The 20,339-nt window shown below is 55.1% G+C and overlaps 1 protein-coding gene across 1 annotated transcript in view; it reads left to right on the top strand.

The window, feature by feature from the left end:
- The window catches only part of FSTL4 (follistatin like 4), a 274,942-nt gene that overhangs the window by 199,842 nt on the left and 54,761 nt on the right, over nucleotides 1-20,339 (top strand). The window contains exons 4-5 of the mRNA XM_040976580.1: nucleotides 3,192-3,385; nucleotides 5,862-5,985. Coding sequence (XP_040832514.1) covers nucleotides 3,192-3,385; nucleotides 5,862-5,985 — 318 coding nt within the window. The remainder of the gene's footprint in view (nucleotides 1-3,191; nucleotides 3,386-5,861; nucleotides 5,986-20,339) is intronic.

Raw genomic sequence — 20,339 nt, 5'->3', positions numbered from 1 at the left:
CTCCCTGGCTGACCACATGGACTTCTCTTGTGTCTTAAAGCTTCAGGGTGGTCAGGTAAGGCAGAATGGGCAGGGGAAGAAATGGAAGATGGAGCTCCATAAGAAACTTCCCAGGTGGCCCCTCACACCATCTCTGCAAGTCCAAGGTGGGCTTGTGTCCCTACTGCCCGTGGTAATGAGCGCTCCACCTGTGACCATTCTCGGCCTTGCTCCCATCACAGCCTTACTCTCTAGCCTTGCCGTTCTGCCTGGGGTCATCTCTGCTTACACCCGCTAGCCCCAGGCCTTCTGAGGGGCTGCCTTAGGAATGCAGAATGAGCCAGGGCCAGGCCAGCCTCAAGTGGAATGGGAGGTAGGGGAGCCTGATGCATGAGGTTGGATTCATGTATGTGTGAGCAGGGCCTAAAGAAAGCTGGGAGCAGGAGGGGTGACCCACACAAGTAGGAGGCCTGGGACTTGTGAGAGCCAGCTGTGTTCACAGAACAGAGCCTTAGGAGCATCGAGCACCAAGGGAACTGTGTTGCTGTTCTCCCCATAGGGCCTGGCCAAGTATGGATCACAGTGAACACTGAAGTCCCCTCCCATGTGACAGCACAAGTTCCTCTTTAGCTGGAAACCAGTGAAGGCACAACAGAATACATAGGCAGCCTTCCAGCTCTCTGCCCTGCCTGCTTAGGAAACAGCCTCCCACAGGTCCCCACCTGGCAGCCCCAGTGAGGCTCGACTGGGCACAGACCTCAGGGTTAATATGGAAGTATCTTACCTTCTCTCTGAAAGTCACGCCAGCCCTGCACCAGTGTCTGAGCAATGCCAGGCTGGGCCACAGTGGTCCTCCTGGGTGAGGATGGCCAGAGCCCTCCTTGTGTCCCTTCACCTGTTTTCCTAGCCCCTGGTTTGCCTCCTCATTCTGCCTTCTCCCCACCCTGCAGCCTCACCCTCAGCACTCCTTGCTGGATGCCTTCCTTTGCCCTGACTCTTCATCTACCCACTCCACATGGGTATCCAGGGTCAAGGACTAGGAGCTGCATCCTCTCCCCAGCAGCTGGCCTGTAAGTTGGAAACAATACCCGGTGACAGGAGCTCTGTCCCTGGAGCAGGCACTCACCACTGACCCATGCAGACTTCTAGGCATGTCCCTATCTTCCTGCTGTAGGATGTGCTGGGAGGGGCAGAACCTGTGCAAGCTGCCATGCCCCCACCCCACCCTTGCCCCAGCAGGAGCCACCTCCTTGCCTTCCCAGGACTGCCAGTGCTGGAGATGCCGTGGATGCCCAGGCAGCACAGGGTTCCATCACATGAGCCATCTCTGCCTCTCTGCCGGGTACTGGCCTTCATATGACTGTCCCCAGGACCCAGTGAGCCACTCAGGTTCATGAGTGTTAACATACCACAGCTGTTCTGTCTACCGGCTGTTGACCTAGCCCCAGAGGCGAGATGAGGGCTGTGTCCAGGCCTGGACCATACAGAGCTTCCACAGGATCACCACTCCTGTCCTGTATCAATGCCCTCCAGCCCATTTGCCAGGACTGGGTTTCACCCTTGTTATTAGGTCAGACAGCAGACCTGGGTGGGACTCTTCCTCTCCTTCCAGAAAACTGACCTCACAGACTGGAAGAATACCGCACCGCCAGCTGCCCCTCCTTGGGAGGAAGGGGTCCTGTGGTGGGCAGAACCTTGGTGTCAAACACCAAGTAGCTCTGCAGACCTGAGCGCCAGGCTGGCCAGCCACGCAGTGGCCCTCTGGATCTCCCAGGCACAGACTTGCTGCCAGCAAGGCACAGGTGCGAGAGCAGGGAGACTCCCAGAACAAATGAGTCTGATGATATTGAACTAGCAATTGATTTTTTTTTCCTGAATCAACATGTGAGAGGAAATGGTCATGGGTGTGAGTTTCTGACAGCAATCGATCAACCCCAAATTGACAGGAAATGGAGAAACATGAACAAGTACGAGAGGGAGTGGTTATACCTCCAGGAGGGTTTGGTATGGGAGACAGGGAGGCAGGAAACGAGAGGAACACACACATTCTCTCTCTCGCTCTGTGTGTGTGTGTGTGTGTGTGTGTGTGTGTGTGTGTGTGTGTGTGTGTGTGTGTTTCTCGCACGCGCACACGAGCTCTCATTCATTTCTTTCCCACAGCTCCCCCCAGTACTACCCCTCACAGTTGATTAAAGTCACGATGGTGGGGGAAATACCCTTTATGTGAATATCTGATTTAATTGGCATATTTTCACTTCACTGATGAGACTGCTGAGGCCCAAGTTCCACTCCAGCCAGGGAGTCTCAAAGCCTGCGCCCAGTCCATTGACTGTCTACCCACCAGGCATTACCTAGAAACTGCCCTTGGAAGTACGGGCCCCAGGCAGCTCTTGCCCAGCAACCCATTCATTGGCCTTCCACCCAGAATGGACAGCAAGAAGCCCACACTCACTCTCCAGGACCTGGAAGAGCCAGGCACAGGAAGTTCTTGTCCCCCAGGCCTACACTTCCCTACCCGCCCCACCCCACTGAGATCCCGCAGCAGCCCCAGTATATGGTTCTGCCCTGCTGGCGCTCATGCTGATGGCCGGCACGAGCAAGATAAACACTGTCATGCTGCCATGCATCACTGGCCTCATTTACCAAATACCGTGTGACCCACTGCTCCCCACTGAGCGCCAGGGGGCTTTGAGTCATGGGCTGTGGGACCCTCTCCTGTTACGCACGCCTCCCTAACGTCTTGGTGTCTTGACCGTAGGCTCCTGTACACTTGTTTGTTTTGAAGCCATCCAGCTCTGGGAATGTCCCTAATTAGCTTAAGTAGGACTTAATAGGCCTGTTCACTAAACCTCTCTAATCTATGAGACTAAGGATCCAAAAGCAGCCTGTAAGGTAGGATTAAAACAAGAACAAACTCTTACAACATGGAATGGGGCGGGCTGCACTGAAGCCTTCCTCCTCCGCCTGCTGCCCACCTGGCTCTGACTGCTGAGCCATCCCTCAGCAAACATTGCAGGTTGGGTAAATCCTCATGTTGGCACCACGGACAGTGTGTGTTGCATGCTCTGTAAACAACTGCAGGATGCACTGCTGGGCAGATGGACAAACAGGGGTCATACCTGGCCATGCTGTTCATGACTGAGCTGAGTGACTGGGCATTGGAGGGGCCTAAGGGCTGAGTCTCACTGCAGTCACTTTCTCTGCTTTTCCAGGCGACACATGCACCATGGCCAGCTATGCCCATCTGAAGGACATGCTCTTGGCGCTCCGGACCCGCCAGTGGCCACTGCACAGAGAAGACAGCAGCCACGACCCTGCCTCCCAGAGACGCTTGCTGGTGGAGTCTCTGTTCCGGGACCTGGACACAGATAACAATGGTCACCTCAGCAGCTCTGAACTGGCTGAGGTGGGTACAAGCTCAGGGGCAGTGGCCTTGTTAGGCAGCAGGGACACCAGGGAGAACATGGGAGTCCATGCGAGGACAGTCGTTTGTTCCCAGCAAGGGTGCTCCTCTCCTGCCAGCCCTTCCTCCGGGTGACCTATGCACCAGGCCTCAGGACATCTTGCAAACAGCAGGGTGTCGCTCCTTGCCCCCCAACCCCAGACTCCCTGAGCCACCTGCACAAATGGACTTAGAACCTCAGTGAGCTGGGGAAACAGCCTCCTCAGAGGGGCTGGTCCCTGCCAACTGCCTCCACCTAGCCCTCAGCTTTCCTCAAAGAAACAGAGCTTGCCTCCACCAGACTGTAGGCAGGGTCGTACTCTCTGCCCCGTGATGTCACCAGCCTTTGATATCCAAATGCCATCTGCTCAGGCCTGGCCTCTTGTTGTGTGTACCTCCTCCTCTTGTTTGATAAGAACCTGGCTTCGTGTTCCATGGTTTGCCTCCCTCCACACAAACATAGGTCTGGGCTCCACATATGCATTCCTCTGGCAGGAGTAGTGTCCCCAGTGTCCCAGGCAAAGAAAGTGCTGCCCTCCCCCAGGCCACAGCCCCTGCCAACCACAGGGACAGCTGACAGATCCTCCTGGCCCAGCGGCTTGACTCTGGGAGACCACTTGTCTTTCCCATTCCTTGCCTTCTCACCCTTGAGCCTCACAGTGTCCACGTGAGGCTGAGCAGGCTCTGACAGATAAGGTGCCTGACAAGACTCCGCCCCATTGAGGGCAGCGGTCCCTGTCACCATCGCTGGCAGCATCTCCTCTTAGCCAAGATTTCTTCCCAAAACTTTTTGGCTTCCCTTTACTGTGAGCGAGTCACTGTTGCCATCTCACATCCCAGATACTTGCAGAGCCTGGGGCTCTAAGAAACAGAGCCGCCTGCTGAGCTGTGGACACTGCCTCAGCTGTGAGAATGCGAAGCCTAGGTGGGTTGCTGTACCCTGCCTGTTCTCCTCCTGGCCCCAGGGACTCCCATGGGATGAATGACTCGCACCACATAGTCTTCTTGAAGTCTGTGAATTCAGCAGGTACACACAACCCATCCCAAGGTAGAAACACAGCCAGCCAGTCCCAAGCCTGCTTCCAGGGAGCTCTCTGTGCTCAACCAGCCCTGTGCTGCTTGTGCAAACCATGCAGCAAAGAAAGCTACCGTCCCTGCCCTGCTCGTGTGCCTAAGACTCCCACCAGGGGCCAAGGCCAGCTGGCCACAGGTTGAGCTGAGCTGCTCTGGTTCTATAGTCTCTGCTGCCTGTGGAAAGAAACACCTGACAATTCCCCCCAACTACAGGCTGGTCAGGGAGCAGCAGGGACAGAGGCAGCCATGAGCACTTGGTACCCAGGCCTACATGGCTCCCAGGTGGGTGCAGGTAAACACAACCCTACTGAGTGGGGATGTGGCCCGAGGTACCTAATGCCATTGACTAACACGGCCATTGTACTGCGATTTCCCCTTTAACGTCTTTGGGGTTGGCTTCATGCACAGGCCAAGTAGAGCCCTGCAAGTGTGGGCTTCTCCTTGACACTGATGCAGAGGCACTGGAGGAAAAACACGTCTGCCCTGTAGGAAATTCATCAATTTCTAACACAGAGAAGTAGGCAAAGGAAAACTTCCATCTTCAGAAGCTTGGTCTCAGGCGTGACACGTGGTCGCCCTTTGATCAGGCATCTTCCTTACTGGGTGAAGGATGTTTTTTTTTTTTTTTGACATTATTACATTAAATTGCCTCTAATGTAGCAGGCAAACTGAGAATGTTAAACAAAGAGAAAATGCCTCTGGCCCCTGCTTCCTCTTGAGAGGCCCCTCTTCTGGCTGAGCCTCTGTTCCAGATGCACCGGCCTGTGGCTCCAGCTCAGTGTGAGCGCCTGGAATCTCCACCCCAGGTTCCCTGTGGTCTCTGGCCAGTCATTCTGAGAAGGCCTTAGGTGTCCTGCAGCTCAGGCCATGTGTGACCCAAGAGGAGCTCACCAGAGCCTACCTGCAGCCCCCAGGCATCCTTGGCAGGACAGGCAGTGCCAGAGTTCAGGTCAAGGTCAGCAGAGCGGCAGCTGACCCTTGGGGTATGCCAAGGCCAGCAGGTGCTGCCCTGACAGTGGAAGGAGCCTGCAGGTGCAAGAGTGGGTACCCTGACAGGGCCATGAGTAGATGTGTATGCTTGGGTCCTTTCTCTCCTTCGTGGCCCCCACTGCAGCACGAAGGAGTAGACCCAGGTGGCCTTAAGAGTCACTGCTGTGTGACCATGGGGAAGTCACTTTCCCTCTCTGGGCCTCATTCTCTCCTCTTTAAGGTCAGGAGTTGCACAAGATAAGCCTAGAACCAGAGAGGCTCCCCAAGTCCCGTGGAGCTTCCCAGGGGTCTCTCCTGCGCCTGAATAATTTCCAGGCAGAACTGTGACTCTGGACTCACTCCCTGCTCTGCCCTTGTCCTCCTCCTCACCCCACAGCATGTGCTGAAGGAACAGGACCTGGACGGGGACCTGCTGGGCTGCTCACCTGGCGACCTGCTCCGATTCGAGGACTACGACAGCGATGGTTTCCTGACCCTGCACGAGTTCTCTGCAGCCTTCCGTAAGTCCCATGCCTGCGGGGAAGGGCTTGCTCACAGCTGCCGCCGCATCTGCAGTGACAAGGCCTGGGCTGTGCGCTTGAGTGTCACCCAGGGTGGCAGGTGGCAGTGATCAAATTTGTTCCACAGTGGGCCTGAGATGTAAGGAAAAAGAGGAAAAGAGAAGGGGTTTGGGGAGTTTCCTCCTCTGGAGGAGCCCAGGACTATGACCCCTGGGGGTTCTGGAACAATGCATGGAGGACAGGTGTTAGGAGGCTGTCCTAGCCCTAGGAGGGAGCCCTGCCTGAATGAGACTCTGCAAGATGGCCTGGGGACATGGTCAGGCTGGGGACAGGGAGCTGTGGTCACCCAGGGACCATGGGGAGGGAGGGTCCAGGTTGAAGAGGGGTGGGGGCCCTAGAGCAGCCCAGGAGGTTGGTGCTCTTGTGCGGATAGAGCAGGGGTGCAGAGAGGCCCTGTGTGGAGGCCCTAACGCCCTGTTTGTGCGTGGGCTGAGCACCCACAGCTTCCCCTAGGATGACTTTGCACGAACCACAGGTGGAGGTTGGACAAGGCCTCCAAGGCAGGTGTAGGGATGAGTGTAGGCAGACTGTAGGGATGAGCAGGAAGGGCAGAGTCAGGACCAGGCCAGACACTGAAGGGGATGTCCTTGACCCCCAGAAAATGTGAAGCCCCTTTACCTCCAAGGTCCTCAGATTCTGCCTAGAGCAAGTTGTGTGTATGTGTCCGCAACCCCGAGTCTGTGCCAGGAATGGGTGCTACAAGCTCAGGGTGCCAACTACAGTCCCCAGCACTGGAGAGCATGCACCCCGGCCTCAGGCCCACCTTTACAAGGAAGTGCGTGGCTCAGTGAGGTGTTCCTGCTTTGTAGCTGTGTCTCAGAGCTGTTGTTACTCAGCATATTCACTGGAAGGCCTCGGGGTCGCTGGCCAGAAGGGCTCCTGTGGCAAAGGGAAGTGGGACGTGCATGACGAGAAAGAGGGAAGCGAATGTGGTTCCTCCTGGTGGGAAGTGCCCCCTGAGTGTGGCATGGCTGAGAGCTTTGTGGTCAGAGTGTCCCTTGCACCAAGGACCAAAGCTCAGTGCCTGGCTGAAGGCTTGGCATCCCCTGACCGTGTACAGTCCACCCCCGCCCCGACCCTCCTTCTATCTGCTTTTACTATTTCATAGCACGGTGTGAATGATGGTACAGTCACTCACCCTGCAATGGGATCAGCTTGCTGTGGGGGCCAAGAGTTTTATTACCGGAAATACGTGTCTAAATGTTGTAGAATGTGCAGAAGTGGCCTCATCCTATTCCCTCCCCCAACACACACACACACACATACCCTGTACACCCTGCCCCCTAGCTCTACCCTTGGCTCTGACTTGGGATTGTGGCTATAGGGTGGCCTGGCACAGTCAGCTGCAGGAAGAACAGTGCCCTAAGTCAGGAGGGAAGAGAAAGTTTTGTGAGGACAGTTCAAGGCCTGCCCAGCAATGCTTTCTGGGACCAGCCCCATCAGCAAAAGGGGTTAGGGAGGGGAAAGCCTGAGCATTTTATTTAAATTAATTAATTTGAAAAGCAGAGCTAGAGAAATTCAGAAGGGGAGAGAGAGATCTTTTATCTGCTGCTGCTTCACTCCCCCTAATGGCTACAACAACCAGGGCTAAGCCAGGCCGAAAGGAGGAGCCGAGAGCTTCCTCCAGGTATCCCACGCAGGTGGCAGGAGCCTAAGCACTTGGGCCGCCCTCTGCTGCTTTCCCAGGCTATTATCAAGGAACTGAATCAGAAGTAGAGCAGCCAGGACTTAAAGCATATGGGATGCCAGTGCTAAAGATGATGGCTTAGCCCACAACACCCAGCGCCAGCCCCAGGCAGTGCATTTGAAGAGCCAAAGGCCATGATTGGACTTGTGGGGGGCTTGGGAGACCCCCAGACATCACTTCTTGTAGCCCCACAGTAGCATCATTCTGAGGAAAAGTGGGACCCCAGTCTGATGCCTGGCACTGCAGCTGCCCTGGTCCACCTGCTGGGTTCCTGGGAAGGAGGGAGTGTGCCTTTCCTGGAAGGAAATGCAAGGGTCCCCAAGGGCTGTGGAGAAAGAGCAGGCTGCCTGCACCCTGCCCCCCAATGGAGGCCATTATGCTGTGGAGCAGTGGGCACACATTCTCACCTCCAGCCGTTTGTCTCACACTGAATAGTACGTTGTCTGCGCCCTTCCTTCCCAGATTATTATTTGAAAAGCCTTATAATCATCATTCTTAGAGCAAATTAGATTCTACTGTCGCCTTGGACTTGTTTTGAACCAGGAGAGCCAAACCATTCATCACAACCCAATCCAAATAACAGATCTGCAACAGAGTGCAAACACACAGCCATGGAGGAAGCCATGAACTTAAGGGCTCAATGTGCAGGCTGTCAGAGCACACGAGGGTCAGTGGTGTTCCCAGCCACAGGGCCTAGAGGTTCCCATCACCCTAGGAATGAATTTATGGCTCAGCGCATTTTAAATAGGTTATTAACAAGAGACATACAGGTACAACATGGCATTAACAACCTCTCACTAAAACCCATACAGTAATACCTCAAACATCTCAACAACATCATTTTGGATTTAATTTTCAAAGCCAGAGATGACAGACTAGCTGGGGGTGAGACTTGGAAGGTTTATTTTCTAGCCTCTTTCTCATCAGTGTCCTTTGGCACAAGGTCTACAGGTGCCTTCTGAAGCTGTCATGGTTGCTCTGCCAAAGCAGGCTGGTTCTGGGGGTGTTAGCCCTGGAGAAAGAAATTGGAGTTACATGGTTCGGGGTGGGAGGGGCTCTCTTTTTTTTTTTTTTTAAAGATTTATTTTTATTATTTTTTCATTGGAAAGGCGGATATACAGAGAGGAGAGACGAGAGACAGAGAGGAAGATCTTCCGTCCGATGTTTCACTCCCCAAGTGAGCGCAACGGGCCGACACTATGCCGATCCGAAGCCAGGAGCCTCTTCCGGGTCTCCCACGCGGGTGCAGGGTCCCAAAGCTTTGGGCCGTCCTCGACTGCTTTCCCAGGCCACAGGCAGGGAGCTGGAAGGGAAGCAGGGCTGCCGGGATTAGAACCGGCGCCCATATGGGATCCCGGGCGTGAAAGGCGAGGACCTTTAACCACTTGCGCCACCGCGCCGGGCCCAGGGGCTCTCTTAAATCATGTCTTCCCAAGGAGCTGGCCTTCTCTGGGCCGGTGTGCACTGCAGTGTGCAGGTGCTGAGAGCAGGGGCAGGTCTGCAGCCAGTGGCCAGCTTGAGGAGCAGGTAGAGGGCAGGTGCACCGCGGGTCTCTCTCTCTGACCGTCAGGGGGCGCTAAGGCCCGTCATTGCCTACCTCCATTCCGTGACAGGAGTGACACTCTATTCCTCCACTTATCAGCCGTTGCATCCCAAAGCAAAAGCTGATCTAGGGTTTTCCCAGCCCCCGCCCTTGCTTCCCAAAAAGGAGCAGAGCCGCCTGACCCTGCAGAGACCCCAGGCCAGGGTTGCTCCTGAGCCAGGGGCACAGGGCCCTGCATGTGTATCCACGGCTAGTTCATCTCACAGACGCTCTTTTGAAAGGTTCCTCCATTATGTGTGGTTTTTACAGTTTTCCCAGTGCTCTGGGTTGGGATGCTAGGAAAAACATGTTGCTTAAATGAGGGTTTGGGTTTTTTTTCTCCACACTTGAAATTCAGTACGAGTTTCTCCTGCATTTTAGAAAGATGCTTGTCCTCTTAATTAATCCTGCGAGGTCAACCCCAGCTTCCGTGTTGGATGCAAAGGGAAGAGCTTGGGCAGCCGGCAGCCCCGGGCAGAGGAGGGCTTCACATATTAACATTCTGGGATCGCAAGCACAATGTGCCTATGCCCGAGGCACTGACCCACGGGAGCTGAATGCCCTCCCTGGCCTCCAGTGCTTGTAAACTCGTGCAGCCAGGCAGGTGGTGCTCTCATCTCCTGGCAGCCCAGCCTCCGCAGCCAGGGCACCACTGTGAGGAGAGAACAGTGCTTTGGGACGTGGGCGGTTCTGTGCCATCCCTGCCACAGCATGAAAGAACCACCAGCTTACCTTCTGCATCAGGAGCCTCTGCCGTGCACCTGGCCTTCCTGGAGCTCCGCGCCGGCATGGCAGCCTGAGCCAATGGTGGGCCTCCTCATCACCCAGATGCTTCAGGCCCTTGGGACCCGAAGCTGGGTGCAGACAGGGAGGTGACATTATAAGGACACTGTTGTTTCTAGCTCCTTTAAGGCTTCTGACTTTGGGCTCATGGACAGCAATCCTAACTGGATTGACTCGGCGGTGGAAGCTGGGCTCCTAGGTGCTGCTCTCCGTTACAGCTGAGGCCAAAACCCTCTACATCGGTCACTCTCCTAACCCCCCAGGAAGAAACTGGCCACCTCCTGCAGGATTTGCAGATGAAGTGGCCAACAGGACTCGCTGCCCTTGGTCTCTCATCGGCCGCGTTGGAGTGGGCTCCAGGGGAAGTGAGAGTTGGAATATGGCAGGTGTGAGTCTTGGCAACCCTCCTGAAGCTGCCTTGAGTTCAAGGGGAGAGAGAGAGGCTTCAGGAGACTGCCCTTGGTTGGCTGAGTTCTCCCGGGGCTGGAGCTCAAGGGCTGAGGGACGGTGCTGTCACTGTCACTGGAGTGAGCTGTGGGCTCCTCATACTCGGGTGGTGTGGAGTGAGGCCTGACTGGCAGCCTGTGTCACCATTGCATGCTGCACCCACTGGGACAGGAAGAAGACCCTCACTGTGCCCGGGCAGAGACTCACACCCTGGTTCAGCAATCTCCTCCTCCAGGAAGTCTTCCTCAATGTCTTCCCCTCTCCCAAGCCCACACAGCCTCTTCTGTGTGCCCATAACCCCAGGGTGGAAGCAAGACTGGGTGAGAACCACCAAGTCCAGGTTTGACCAAGGTTTGAATTCCTGTTCTGCATCTTAACTACTAGCTCTGTGACTCCGGACAGCTCCCCTGGATAAGCTGACTGCACGTGCCTCGCCTGTGTGTGGACACAACCACCCGGAGGGCCACTCAGACCCATTGTAATGATCAGTGTGGAGCCTTGTGCGTGGTGGGTGTCCACCAGATGTGGGCCTGTTCAGGTTTGGGAATGGAGGTGGTTAGGTGAGGGTGCGTGTGTGCATCTCCCAGCCGTCACCCTGGGCCAGGCCAGTGCTGTCTTCCTCAATGTAAAACACAGACTCCTGAGGTCAAATGCTGTCAGGCTCAGCACAGCCCCTGCCCAGCATGGGAGCTGGCCTGGGAGGCCCTGGGTAAGTGCTGCTCAGGGAGGTGACATGAAGAGGTGCACTTTGGAAGTCAAGGCAGCCAGACGTGAAGTGGCAGCAACCCAGGCCCTTTGGAGTTGTGCAAAGGAACCCTAGAGAAAGAGCATGTTAGGACCCCCACAGCTGGGCCCACGACAGGGTAGCATCAGTCAGACTGGATCAGGGCGGCCAGGGCACCATGTGGCTGCCCCAGCCACTCCAATGTCCCTAATCTACCGGGTGAGTGACTGGGTGTGCAGTGAACTGCTGCTGCCACGTGTGCTAATGATGCCTTAATGAAGACAAAAGCTGCTCACCCCAGAGAGCTCCCATCCGCTCCCAGGGCTGCTAATTGGCCATTCAGCTCTCCTCAGGGGAAGGTGCTGGAAGGCTGGTGGCCACTGGCCAGGGCTTAATCACCTCCCACCTGACAGCTGCACCAGCTGATAAGGGCCACTGCTATGGTCATATCCTTAGGGAAGGCAGCACACGCTGGCCATGGGGGTCCAACATGGGTTCCTCACTCCTCAGACACTCCTGCCATCCCACCAGGAGGATGGCATTGTCATCTGCATGATTCTGTGCACTCGAGGAAATGACTTCCAGGCTTAGGATGCAGCTATGCCATCCCCTGAACTCAGCTCCTGGGAATGTGTAACAGCTACACAGCCCCAGACCCCAGGGCCACCTGCCCCCACCTGGAGCCTCAGCCACTGCCCACCTCAAGACTAGAGACCAAGAAACTCATGGAGACTAGGGGACCTCAGGTAGCAGAGTATGCCTCTCCAGCACAAGCCTATAGCCCAGAGATCCAGGCTGCCTTGAGTCAGGGGTGCAAAGCTGGGAAGGGAGTTCTGGGGATACCTGCAGCAGAGGTGGGCTGAAGACACCTAAAGGAAGACAGAGTGGACAGGGGCCAGACAGGGCCAGGCTAGGGCATACATGCACAGGAAAGGTAGGAACTGAGATGGAGAAGGCTAATGGGGAGACCCAATGGAGCTACTCACAGAGCTCGCACTAAGGCCAGCTCCAGGCAGGACTGGACAAGCTCCGGGCAAGACTGCGCCAGGCCCTGCCTACCAGGAGCTTACTGTCTGAACATGGTGACAGCCGGAAGATAGGAAGACGGCCAGAGAACAAAGCAGTGCCTTAGGGTATCCAGGGCAGGGTACCTACTGACCATGCAGAGGGCAAGAAGGGACATTTGAACATCTCGTTGGAGATACTGAGGCAAGGAATGAGGAGAAAGGGTAGTGTGTGCTCGTGAGGGACAAGGGGCTTGGTTGGGTGAGGAGGCCACCCCAAGGCAGAGTAGCTGGTGGGTGTGGCTACAGTGGGCACAAGTCAGCCCCAGGAACTGGGAGCTGGCGGAAGCAAGCCTGCAGGGCTAAGTGTCATCTCAGCAGCCAGCCAGCCCAGAAAAGTCACTGAGAATCAGCTGGACTTGGCTTTTGGAGATATTCCATGACAACTAACAGGACAGAGAAGTGGCAGGGCTGTTCACTGAAGTCTTCCATGACCTGGTGTGTTGGTGTCCGAGCTCTGCCTCCTACGTTCCCTCACCCAGAGAATAAACAGCTGCCCCACGTGCTGGGGAGGCCCTGGGTCACCACCCTGGGCAGATGCTCAATGACTGCTTGCCCCAGGAGGAGCACAGAGGCAGAGATAGGGCCCACCCCCGGGCATCATGGCTCTACAGGGGCCGTCTCTGCCCCCATCACATGCGAGAACCCATGCATGTTGTCCCTGTCGCCCTGACCAGCTTCCATTCTACTCACACTTGCAAGTTTCAAACCCAGCCTGGCTCTTTCCCAGAAGTGTTCTCTGCTCCTGACAGCTGCGTGGTGGGGCCCAACACTTTCTTATCTTTGTTGAGAGCTGAGTCTTCGAGCTCTTTCCATTTTTAAAGATCCCAGCTGGAGATTGTCAATGGCCTCTGTGCAAAGCAACTGAATAGCAGAAAATGAGCTAATTACACGTTGTTATTGAAAATCTATTATGTACAAATTGCCAAAAAAAAACTTATTAAAATATGATGCTTTGGGTGATTATGAAAAAAAAAAACCCTCCTGTTGGAGAGAGAGGTAGTGTCCTTCACTGTCCCAGCAGCCAGAGCCCCCCATGAGGCTGCAGAGTAATCGCCTGATGCTATGTCACATAGTCCAGCCCCCATCACACACCACAGAGAAACCCAAGTCCTCCACCCACAGTGAGCTGCTTGAACAGCCGTAAATACTCAAAAATGGCGGCAGAGGAAACGGAGAACTCCATTAGCAAGATATCACATGCAGTTGTTTCAGTGTCAGCTTTTCACCATGATTGTACCACATTATCCTCCTCAATCTCGGGGAGGTTGCAGAGTTTTTGTGAAAATCACATACACTGAGAAGGCCTGAAGGGCACATCCACTCTGCTAGTGTGCTCCCTGGCCCTGGAGTGTTGGGCAGCATTGAGATGGGATTGGCACAGCTGCCCAGGGAAGATCTTAATGGTCCAAAGCTTCTCCCCACCCCCCGGGTTCTAGGCAAGGGGTGACACCAGCCCAGCCACCTGGTGGACCTCCAACAGCATCCTCCTGCCTGTGTGGGTTCAGAAGTGAGTAGGAGGATACTGTGGCACAGTTTCTGGAAGGCAAACCCTCCTGAGGCTGTGTGAACCTGGTGGGGGATGGGGATAGGGCAATGGGATCCTTTGGGCTCTACTGGGTGGGATTTCCTTCCTCTCCAGCCTCCTTTTCTCAGGCTTCTTGGTCGTGACCTGCCACCACTGGGAGGGCCCTGCCTGTGGGCTGCACACAGAGCCAGGGATGCCCTGAGGTCAGGAGCAGTGGGCTAGAGGAGGAACTCCACTCACGTGGGACATAGCAGGTGGATGCAGGTGGATCCTTGTATATGATCTGGAAGCCTTGGGGCGGATATCTGGGTGGGGATTCCATGAATGCTCTAAATGGGGTGGAGCTTCAGGTGGGACATGCATAGTGCTCATCTCGTTGACGTGTTTTGAAAATCTTGGAGGTGTCAAGGAATGGGAGTGCCTTAGTCATTCTGTCATAATGAAATCATAATTAGTGGTGATGCAGCCAGCAACCATGCTATGTGCGTGCATGTGTATGTGTGTGTGTGTGTGTAATTTTAAAACATTAATTTATTTGAAAGTCAGTATTACAGAGAGAAGGAGAAAAATCTTTCATCCCTTGGTCCAAATCAAAGTCAGATATTGGTCCAGAGCTGGCCAAATCAAAGCCAGGAGCCTGGAACTCCATCATGGTCTCCTACGTGAGTGGCAGGAACCCAAGCTCTTGGGTCATCTGCTGCTGCTTTCCCACGAGCATTAGCAGGGAGCTGGGTTGCAAGTGAAACAGCCATGGCTTCAGCCTATTCTGCAAGAAGACAGGCCCCCATCTTGATTATTTTTAGCCCTTAGAAGTTCTGAGCTATTGAAAAGATGAAACAGCATTTTCTGCTACAGGGAAGGTGGTAAGGGTTGGATGATACAAACAGGGCTGCAGAGTGCCACCACAGTGTCAGACAATGACCCTGGGAAAGGAGCCATATTGCTGCCCCTCAGGAGTAAATGGGGCATCCCCAGCAAGCCCGGGGTTTCTGACCCTGCAGGGACGTGCGGCACCCAAGGAGCAGACCTGTCATTCAATGCTGATGTCCCCTGAGTTACTAGAACCCTCATAGTCCCAAACCCAAACCTAAATTGGATTCCCAAATCCAAATCTGTCTACTGTCAAGCCCTTCCTTGGCTCTCACAGGTACTGGCACCTCTGTGTACCTGGGTCTGGCTCCTTTATGGCCACAATCGTCAGTCACTGTCCACTGCTGTGGTGGCACTTATAAAGGGACTGGTGCTGGTATAGGTTCAAAGGCAGGGAGATCATGGCTGGAGATACAAGGTCCCAGCCTGCCCTTCCCTAGGGCAAGGGTGAATCTAGCCATCCTGCCAGGACACAGCACAGGGACCCCGAGGCCAGAGTTGCTGTCCTGTACAGCATGCCTTTCCCCCGGTTCCTTCCCCCACCAACAAAAGCTCAGGCCCTGTTTTTAGGAAAAAACAATGAGAGCCTGTCCAGGGGCTGGCCATGAGGCAGGGGCTTCATCAAAGGCACAGAAGTAGGCCTGAAAAGCAGGTCTAGAGACCATCCACTGTGGCTTAGCCTAAGTGTCACTGTCTGCCCTGCGGAGGGGTCCCACACGGCCTGTGCCATGCAGCATCCTGTTCATCTTCCCTGCTGCCAGCCACAGCCTCAGCTCCCATCTGCAGCCTCACCAGACTCAGAGCACCCACAGTCCCTGGCTTACTCTCAGGCAACAGTGGGAGACTGGATCCCTGGCTGTGTAGCCTTTCAGGCAAGGCTCTGTGAGGGTGTGGATGAGCAGTTGGTGGCAGCATCTGTGTAGCTGGGGGGACATGCCTGGGTGCTCCCACTTGGGGCTTTCTCTTGCAATCTCTAACAGTGAAGATGTGATCCAGCAGCACCTGGTCTTGGGAGGCAGCTCTCCATCTTCCTGGAGCTAACTATCTACTTTGGGGAATTCACAGCCAAGCTCTGTCCCCTGCTTGCCAACTCCTCAGAAGCCCCTTGAAAGGGAAGCAAAGGCAGTTGGAGTCACTGATGACTATCACTGGGCAGCTGTGGATTCAGAAGGAAAGGAGGTACTTGGGGCTGAATGCACAGGAAAGGAGGAGCTGGAGACATCACCAAGGGGGCCCTGCCTCCCTGGACTGCCACACACTTCCTTCAATGTCAGGAGGGGTTAGTGCTGTCATCTGAAGTGCCAGCTACCTGCCCAGCCAAGCCCATGGAGCTCCAGATGGTAGGCATAACCCTTCTGGCAGCATCTGTGGCCAGGCAGCTGGGCAGGTGCAATCTTCATAGGCCACAGCATGAAAACATTAAGTAGCTTACCTGTGGCCACTCTGCTAGGAACCAGGAGACCAAAGACAGCAATGTAGGCAGGCTGGCTACACTGCCCCCATCCACGTTCTGGTGAGACCATTGTGCCACACTGAAGCTCAAGGACACACATGGCACCCTCGGGCCTCACACAACAGTTGTCCTTATAGCCAATTTCATCATGAAAATTGCTTCCTCTTCCTTGCTCAGGGGACCAGTGCTTCCCCCATCTGACAGCAGTGTTGTAAAAATCGATCCATATGTGTTGGCAAGATGCTATGAGAATCCTGAGCATGGGTTACAACGCATGTGTACAAAGCCGCTGTTTGCACAGTTCTACCAGGCATAAAAAGCTGTACTTTTGGCCTTTGTAGAGGTCCTTATTTTCCACCCAAGGTTCAGTCATGAATTCTTGAGTTGGGACAGCCCAACCAGGGCAAGGATGGACAGTTACTTCCCTCAGGTGGCCCCCAAGGTACCCCTGCAGAACCCACACCTGAGCCTACCAGTGCTTGCCCCGCAGCATGCCCAGCCCCCAGGGCCGATTCAGCCCTGGCAGGTGTTCAGCCCTAGAGGCAGTGCACAGTTCCTCACTCAAATACTTCTGCAGCTGCTGTCTGAGCCACGGAGATTGAGCAGGTTTCTAGGCAGCCTGAAACCTCACACTCCTGGAACTTGTGTCACAGTCAGGAGACAGGGAACAACAAGGATGTGGACAAGGGCTGAACAGTGCTTTTGAGAACAATAGCATGGGAGTGGGGAAGGCAGGGGTGGGGTTGGGGACGAGGTTACAGGTAGTAGGGGCAGCAAGGTTTCAGTAGGGTCAGAGAATGTGAGGCCTCTGCCAGAAAGGGCTGGCAGGCCAGGGGTCAGGCAGGGAGGGCATCTGCCAGTCGGTCACCAGAGCAGCCACAACCCAGGCTCTGAGGTCTGAACAGGGCTGGCACACCTGCACAGATGCCTCCAGGAGCAAAGCTGGGAAGGAGGAAGTGGCACCGGTAGCTCAGTCACTGATCAGGCCATTAGCACTCATGCTAAAATGGAAGAATTGTTAAGAGTCTAACTACCAGGAGCTGCCAGGAGGGCATGAGGTCTGGAGGCGAGGCTTCCAGGCTGCCATGCTCTGCAGTGACAGTGTCGAGACCAGCATATAGCGATGGGACAAAGGTCTAAGCGGTGGAGCACAGCACTGCAATGGACCTGGATGTCCAGGGCCTCTGGGTGTAACACAGGAGGTGCCAGAACAACCAGTGTCAGTCACAGGCTGTTGTCATCTGGAAGCAGCCCAGAGCAAAGGGGTGATGCACGATGCTGGGAGCAGGAAGGGTGTTTCCAGCGCTCTCCAAGAACAGGATCTTGGGGCTGCCATCCTCCTTTTATTCCTGTGTTAGAAAAGAGGAACCAAGGCATGATGATGCCAGGAAGTGGTAATGGAACCGAAATTCCTACCAGGTGCCCTGCAGGCCACCTTCCCACGACGCCAGGGGGATGGGAACAGCAGGGACATCCGGTCCCTGTCCAGGAGAAACACAAGCCATGCAAAGCCAGAGCAAAAAGGCCATGGGCTGATTAGCAGAGCATGTGGTGAGCCATGCGTGGAGCAGGTCCCACAGTTAGCCAGAAAGATGCAGAGCTCAGGTGCATGGCTGGAACTGCAGAAAGGAGCATGGGGGAACCTGGTCAGTCAGAGCCAAAAGACAGGTGGGAAGGCCGCAGGCCACCTCGCACAGCAAGGACAGGGAGAGAGAAATGCGGGGTGCTACTGTGGGGAGGGCCAGAGCAGAGCCACAAGACCTGAGTTCACTGGGGAGGTTTCACACAGCACATCGCTCTTCACCCTCTGGGAGAGTTAATGCTGCTATCCACTTTGCTGCCACGCGGCATCACAGGGATCCAGGCACCGTGGTTTCCTTTACTGGGTCCCTTGGCTCTGGCCAGCAACCCCAGGACAGAAATGGGAGACCTGAGGAGGGATTTATTTAGATCCAACACACAAGTGCATCCCTGCTGATGCATTCCCACAGCCAGGCCTGACAGCAGAGGTGGCTGGGACACAGTGTGGCTAACTGTGCTTGCAAGGGGAAAAGATGCAGGTGTGGGGAGCACGTGGCCTCCCATCCCCCAGAGCACGGGCATAGAGAAACTGGGAGAGGTGCAACCGCAGCCAGTTGGAGAAGGACTGGCCTGGAGATGCCAGCTAAAAGACACAGGGCTGGAGGTGGAGGTGGGAATGGCAGCACCCCAGGGTGCAGAAGCTTGGCCAAGGCAGCCACTTGCGACCTGGCCTCCATGTCCAGGGTACCCTGGAAATGGACTCACCAGAGGTGGCAGGTGACAGTCGTCCCCACTCCACAGCCTGGCCTCAGCAAGGGGCCAGAAAGGACCTATTTTAATTTTCTTCTTGGGCCTCAGCATGACAGAGGAGAAATATCACCCAACATTATTATCTCCCGGAAAATGCTCTCTGGAACCATAAAAAGGGAAATACACTGAAGCCCGACCACGGAGGCTGCCCTTAAATCAGGGGCTCCTAAATTATCCCGGCAGCACCCTCTAATTCCTCGGGATGAAAACATTAAGGGTGACAATGTCCCTTTAAATCAGTGCCCAGAGAGTTGCTGTGCAAAGTCACTGGCTTGTTGTTCCCCCTGTGAGGAGTTTTTTTGGTCTCTTTTCACCTTGTAATAAAATATAAATCATGACTTGCGGGGGCAGGCTGCACAGAGCAAGCTGTGAGCATGGATCTTCTGAAAATGAAGGTGTTTAGTTAATGGGAATCATCTCATCTTGGGAACGTGAGTTTCCAGCCTTGAGTTCACGACTTAACTTCACACCCAGCAGGATTTTTTGAGCGGAAAGCGGACTCATAGGAGGCTGACTCCTGGGGCTGGGAGCAGTCATGCACAGTGCCTTAAGGACCCCCCTCTGACCCTAGGAGCAGGCTCCCACCCTCAGGCAGCTTTAGGCAGAAACTCCCGAGTCCACCGTGATACCAGGAGCCTCAGCCTTTGGAGGGAGCAAGCCAAGGCCGTGCAGCTGCACCTGCAGTAAGCAGCAAGCAATGTCCACACCCACTGGTCTACTCCAGCCAAGCCCACCTGTAGGGCCCGGGCAGCCCTTGGAAGGATGAAACAGGGGCAGCATATGTGGGGAGGCCTCAGGAGACTGCTTTTCTGAACTCCGGGCTGGGAAAAAGGTAAGAAACCAGGACAGGGTTGATGAGCTGTCCCAGACCCTGGCTGACTCCATAGCAGTATGGTCCCCGGCCTCTGCCTTGACTCTGCCTCTCTCTTTGCGCTTTCTTACCCCAGTGCCCATTTGCAGACGACTGGCAAGGCCGTGTCTGTGGGGGTGGCTGGACACCTGTAACCGAGGCAGGTACCATCTCAGATACTCTGGAGAGTTTGCAAGTCTTGGGTCTGAAACCTGGGGCCTGCTGGGACACTCCTCTGTGCTGCTGCCCGCAGCCTTCTCTCCTGGCAATAACCAAGCATCTGAGCAGTCTGACTTCTCATCAAATGCCATGCTCTTCCCCTAACTCCTGGCACTTGCCTCGGGTCAGGCACAGACAGATGAGGTTCTGACCTGCAGTGCCACAGCCCTGACCTGTCTGTAGGTGGACCATCCTGACTGTTCTTAGACCACCATTGGCCTACCCATCTTGAGCCACCTCTTCCCCATCATCTTTTTAAAGGAGCCAGCCCTTCCTGGGCCAGCATCTTTGCCTTCATGGATTCTGCAATCTCTCTTGCAGCTACTGAGCCCTACCTAGCATTGTGCCACACAGCAGCCATAGAGGGCATGTGAGCTAATGAGTGTGACTGTGTTCCAATAAAACTTGACAGATAAAGGCAGGTTGGAGGGACACACACATACACACACATGAGCAAGACTTGCCCTGGCCAAGGCTGGTTTGCATCTCCAGGCCTCCAGCAGCACCCCTGCTGTCATCTGAGTCATTGTTTTTGAGGGACACATATTAAACATGAGTCCACACCCTATCCTTCTGCTCCCAGATCTGCTGCATGGACCACTCATACATGTTCACCTGTCATCTCCATTCATAAGTGGGCCAGGAAGGATCTCCACGCTGGTGGCTGAGTGTTTGGCAAGCTGCGTGTCAGTGCCAGAAGCCCGGGAGTCAGACAGGGAGATGAAGGCATAGGGCTCTGGGCAGAGACGTGGGGCT

This window comes from Ochotona curzoniae, unplaced genomic scaffold (assembly GCF_017591425.1).
Source record: "Ochotona curzoniae isolate NIBS_2020 unplaced genomic scaffold, NIBS_Ocur_1.0 contig_1, whole genome shotgun sequence".
NCBI classification, from domain to species: domain Eukaryota; kingdom Metazoa; phylum Chordata; class Mammalia; order Lagomorpha; family Ochotonidae; genus Ochotona; species Ochotona curzoniae.
The sequence above is the reverse complement of the archived record's forward strand: the minus strand, read 5'-3'. Positions and strand labels throughout refer to the sequence as shown.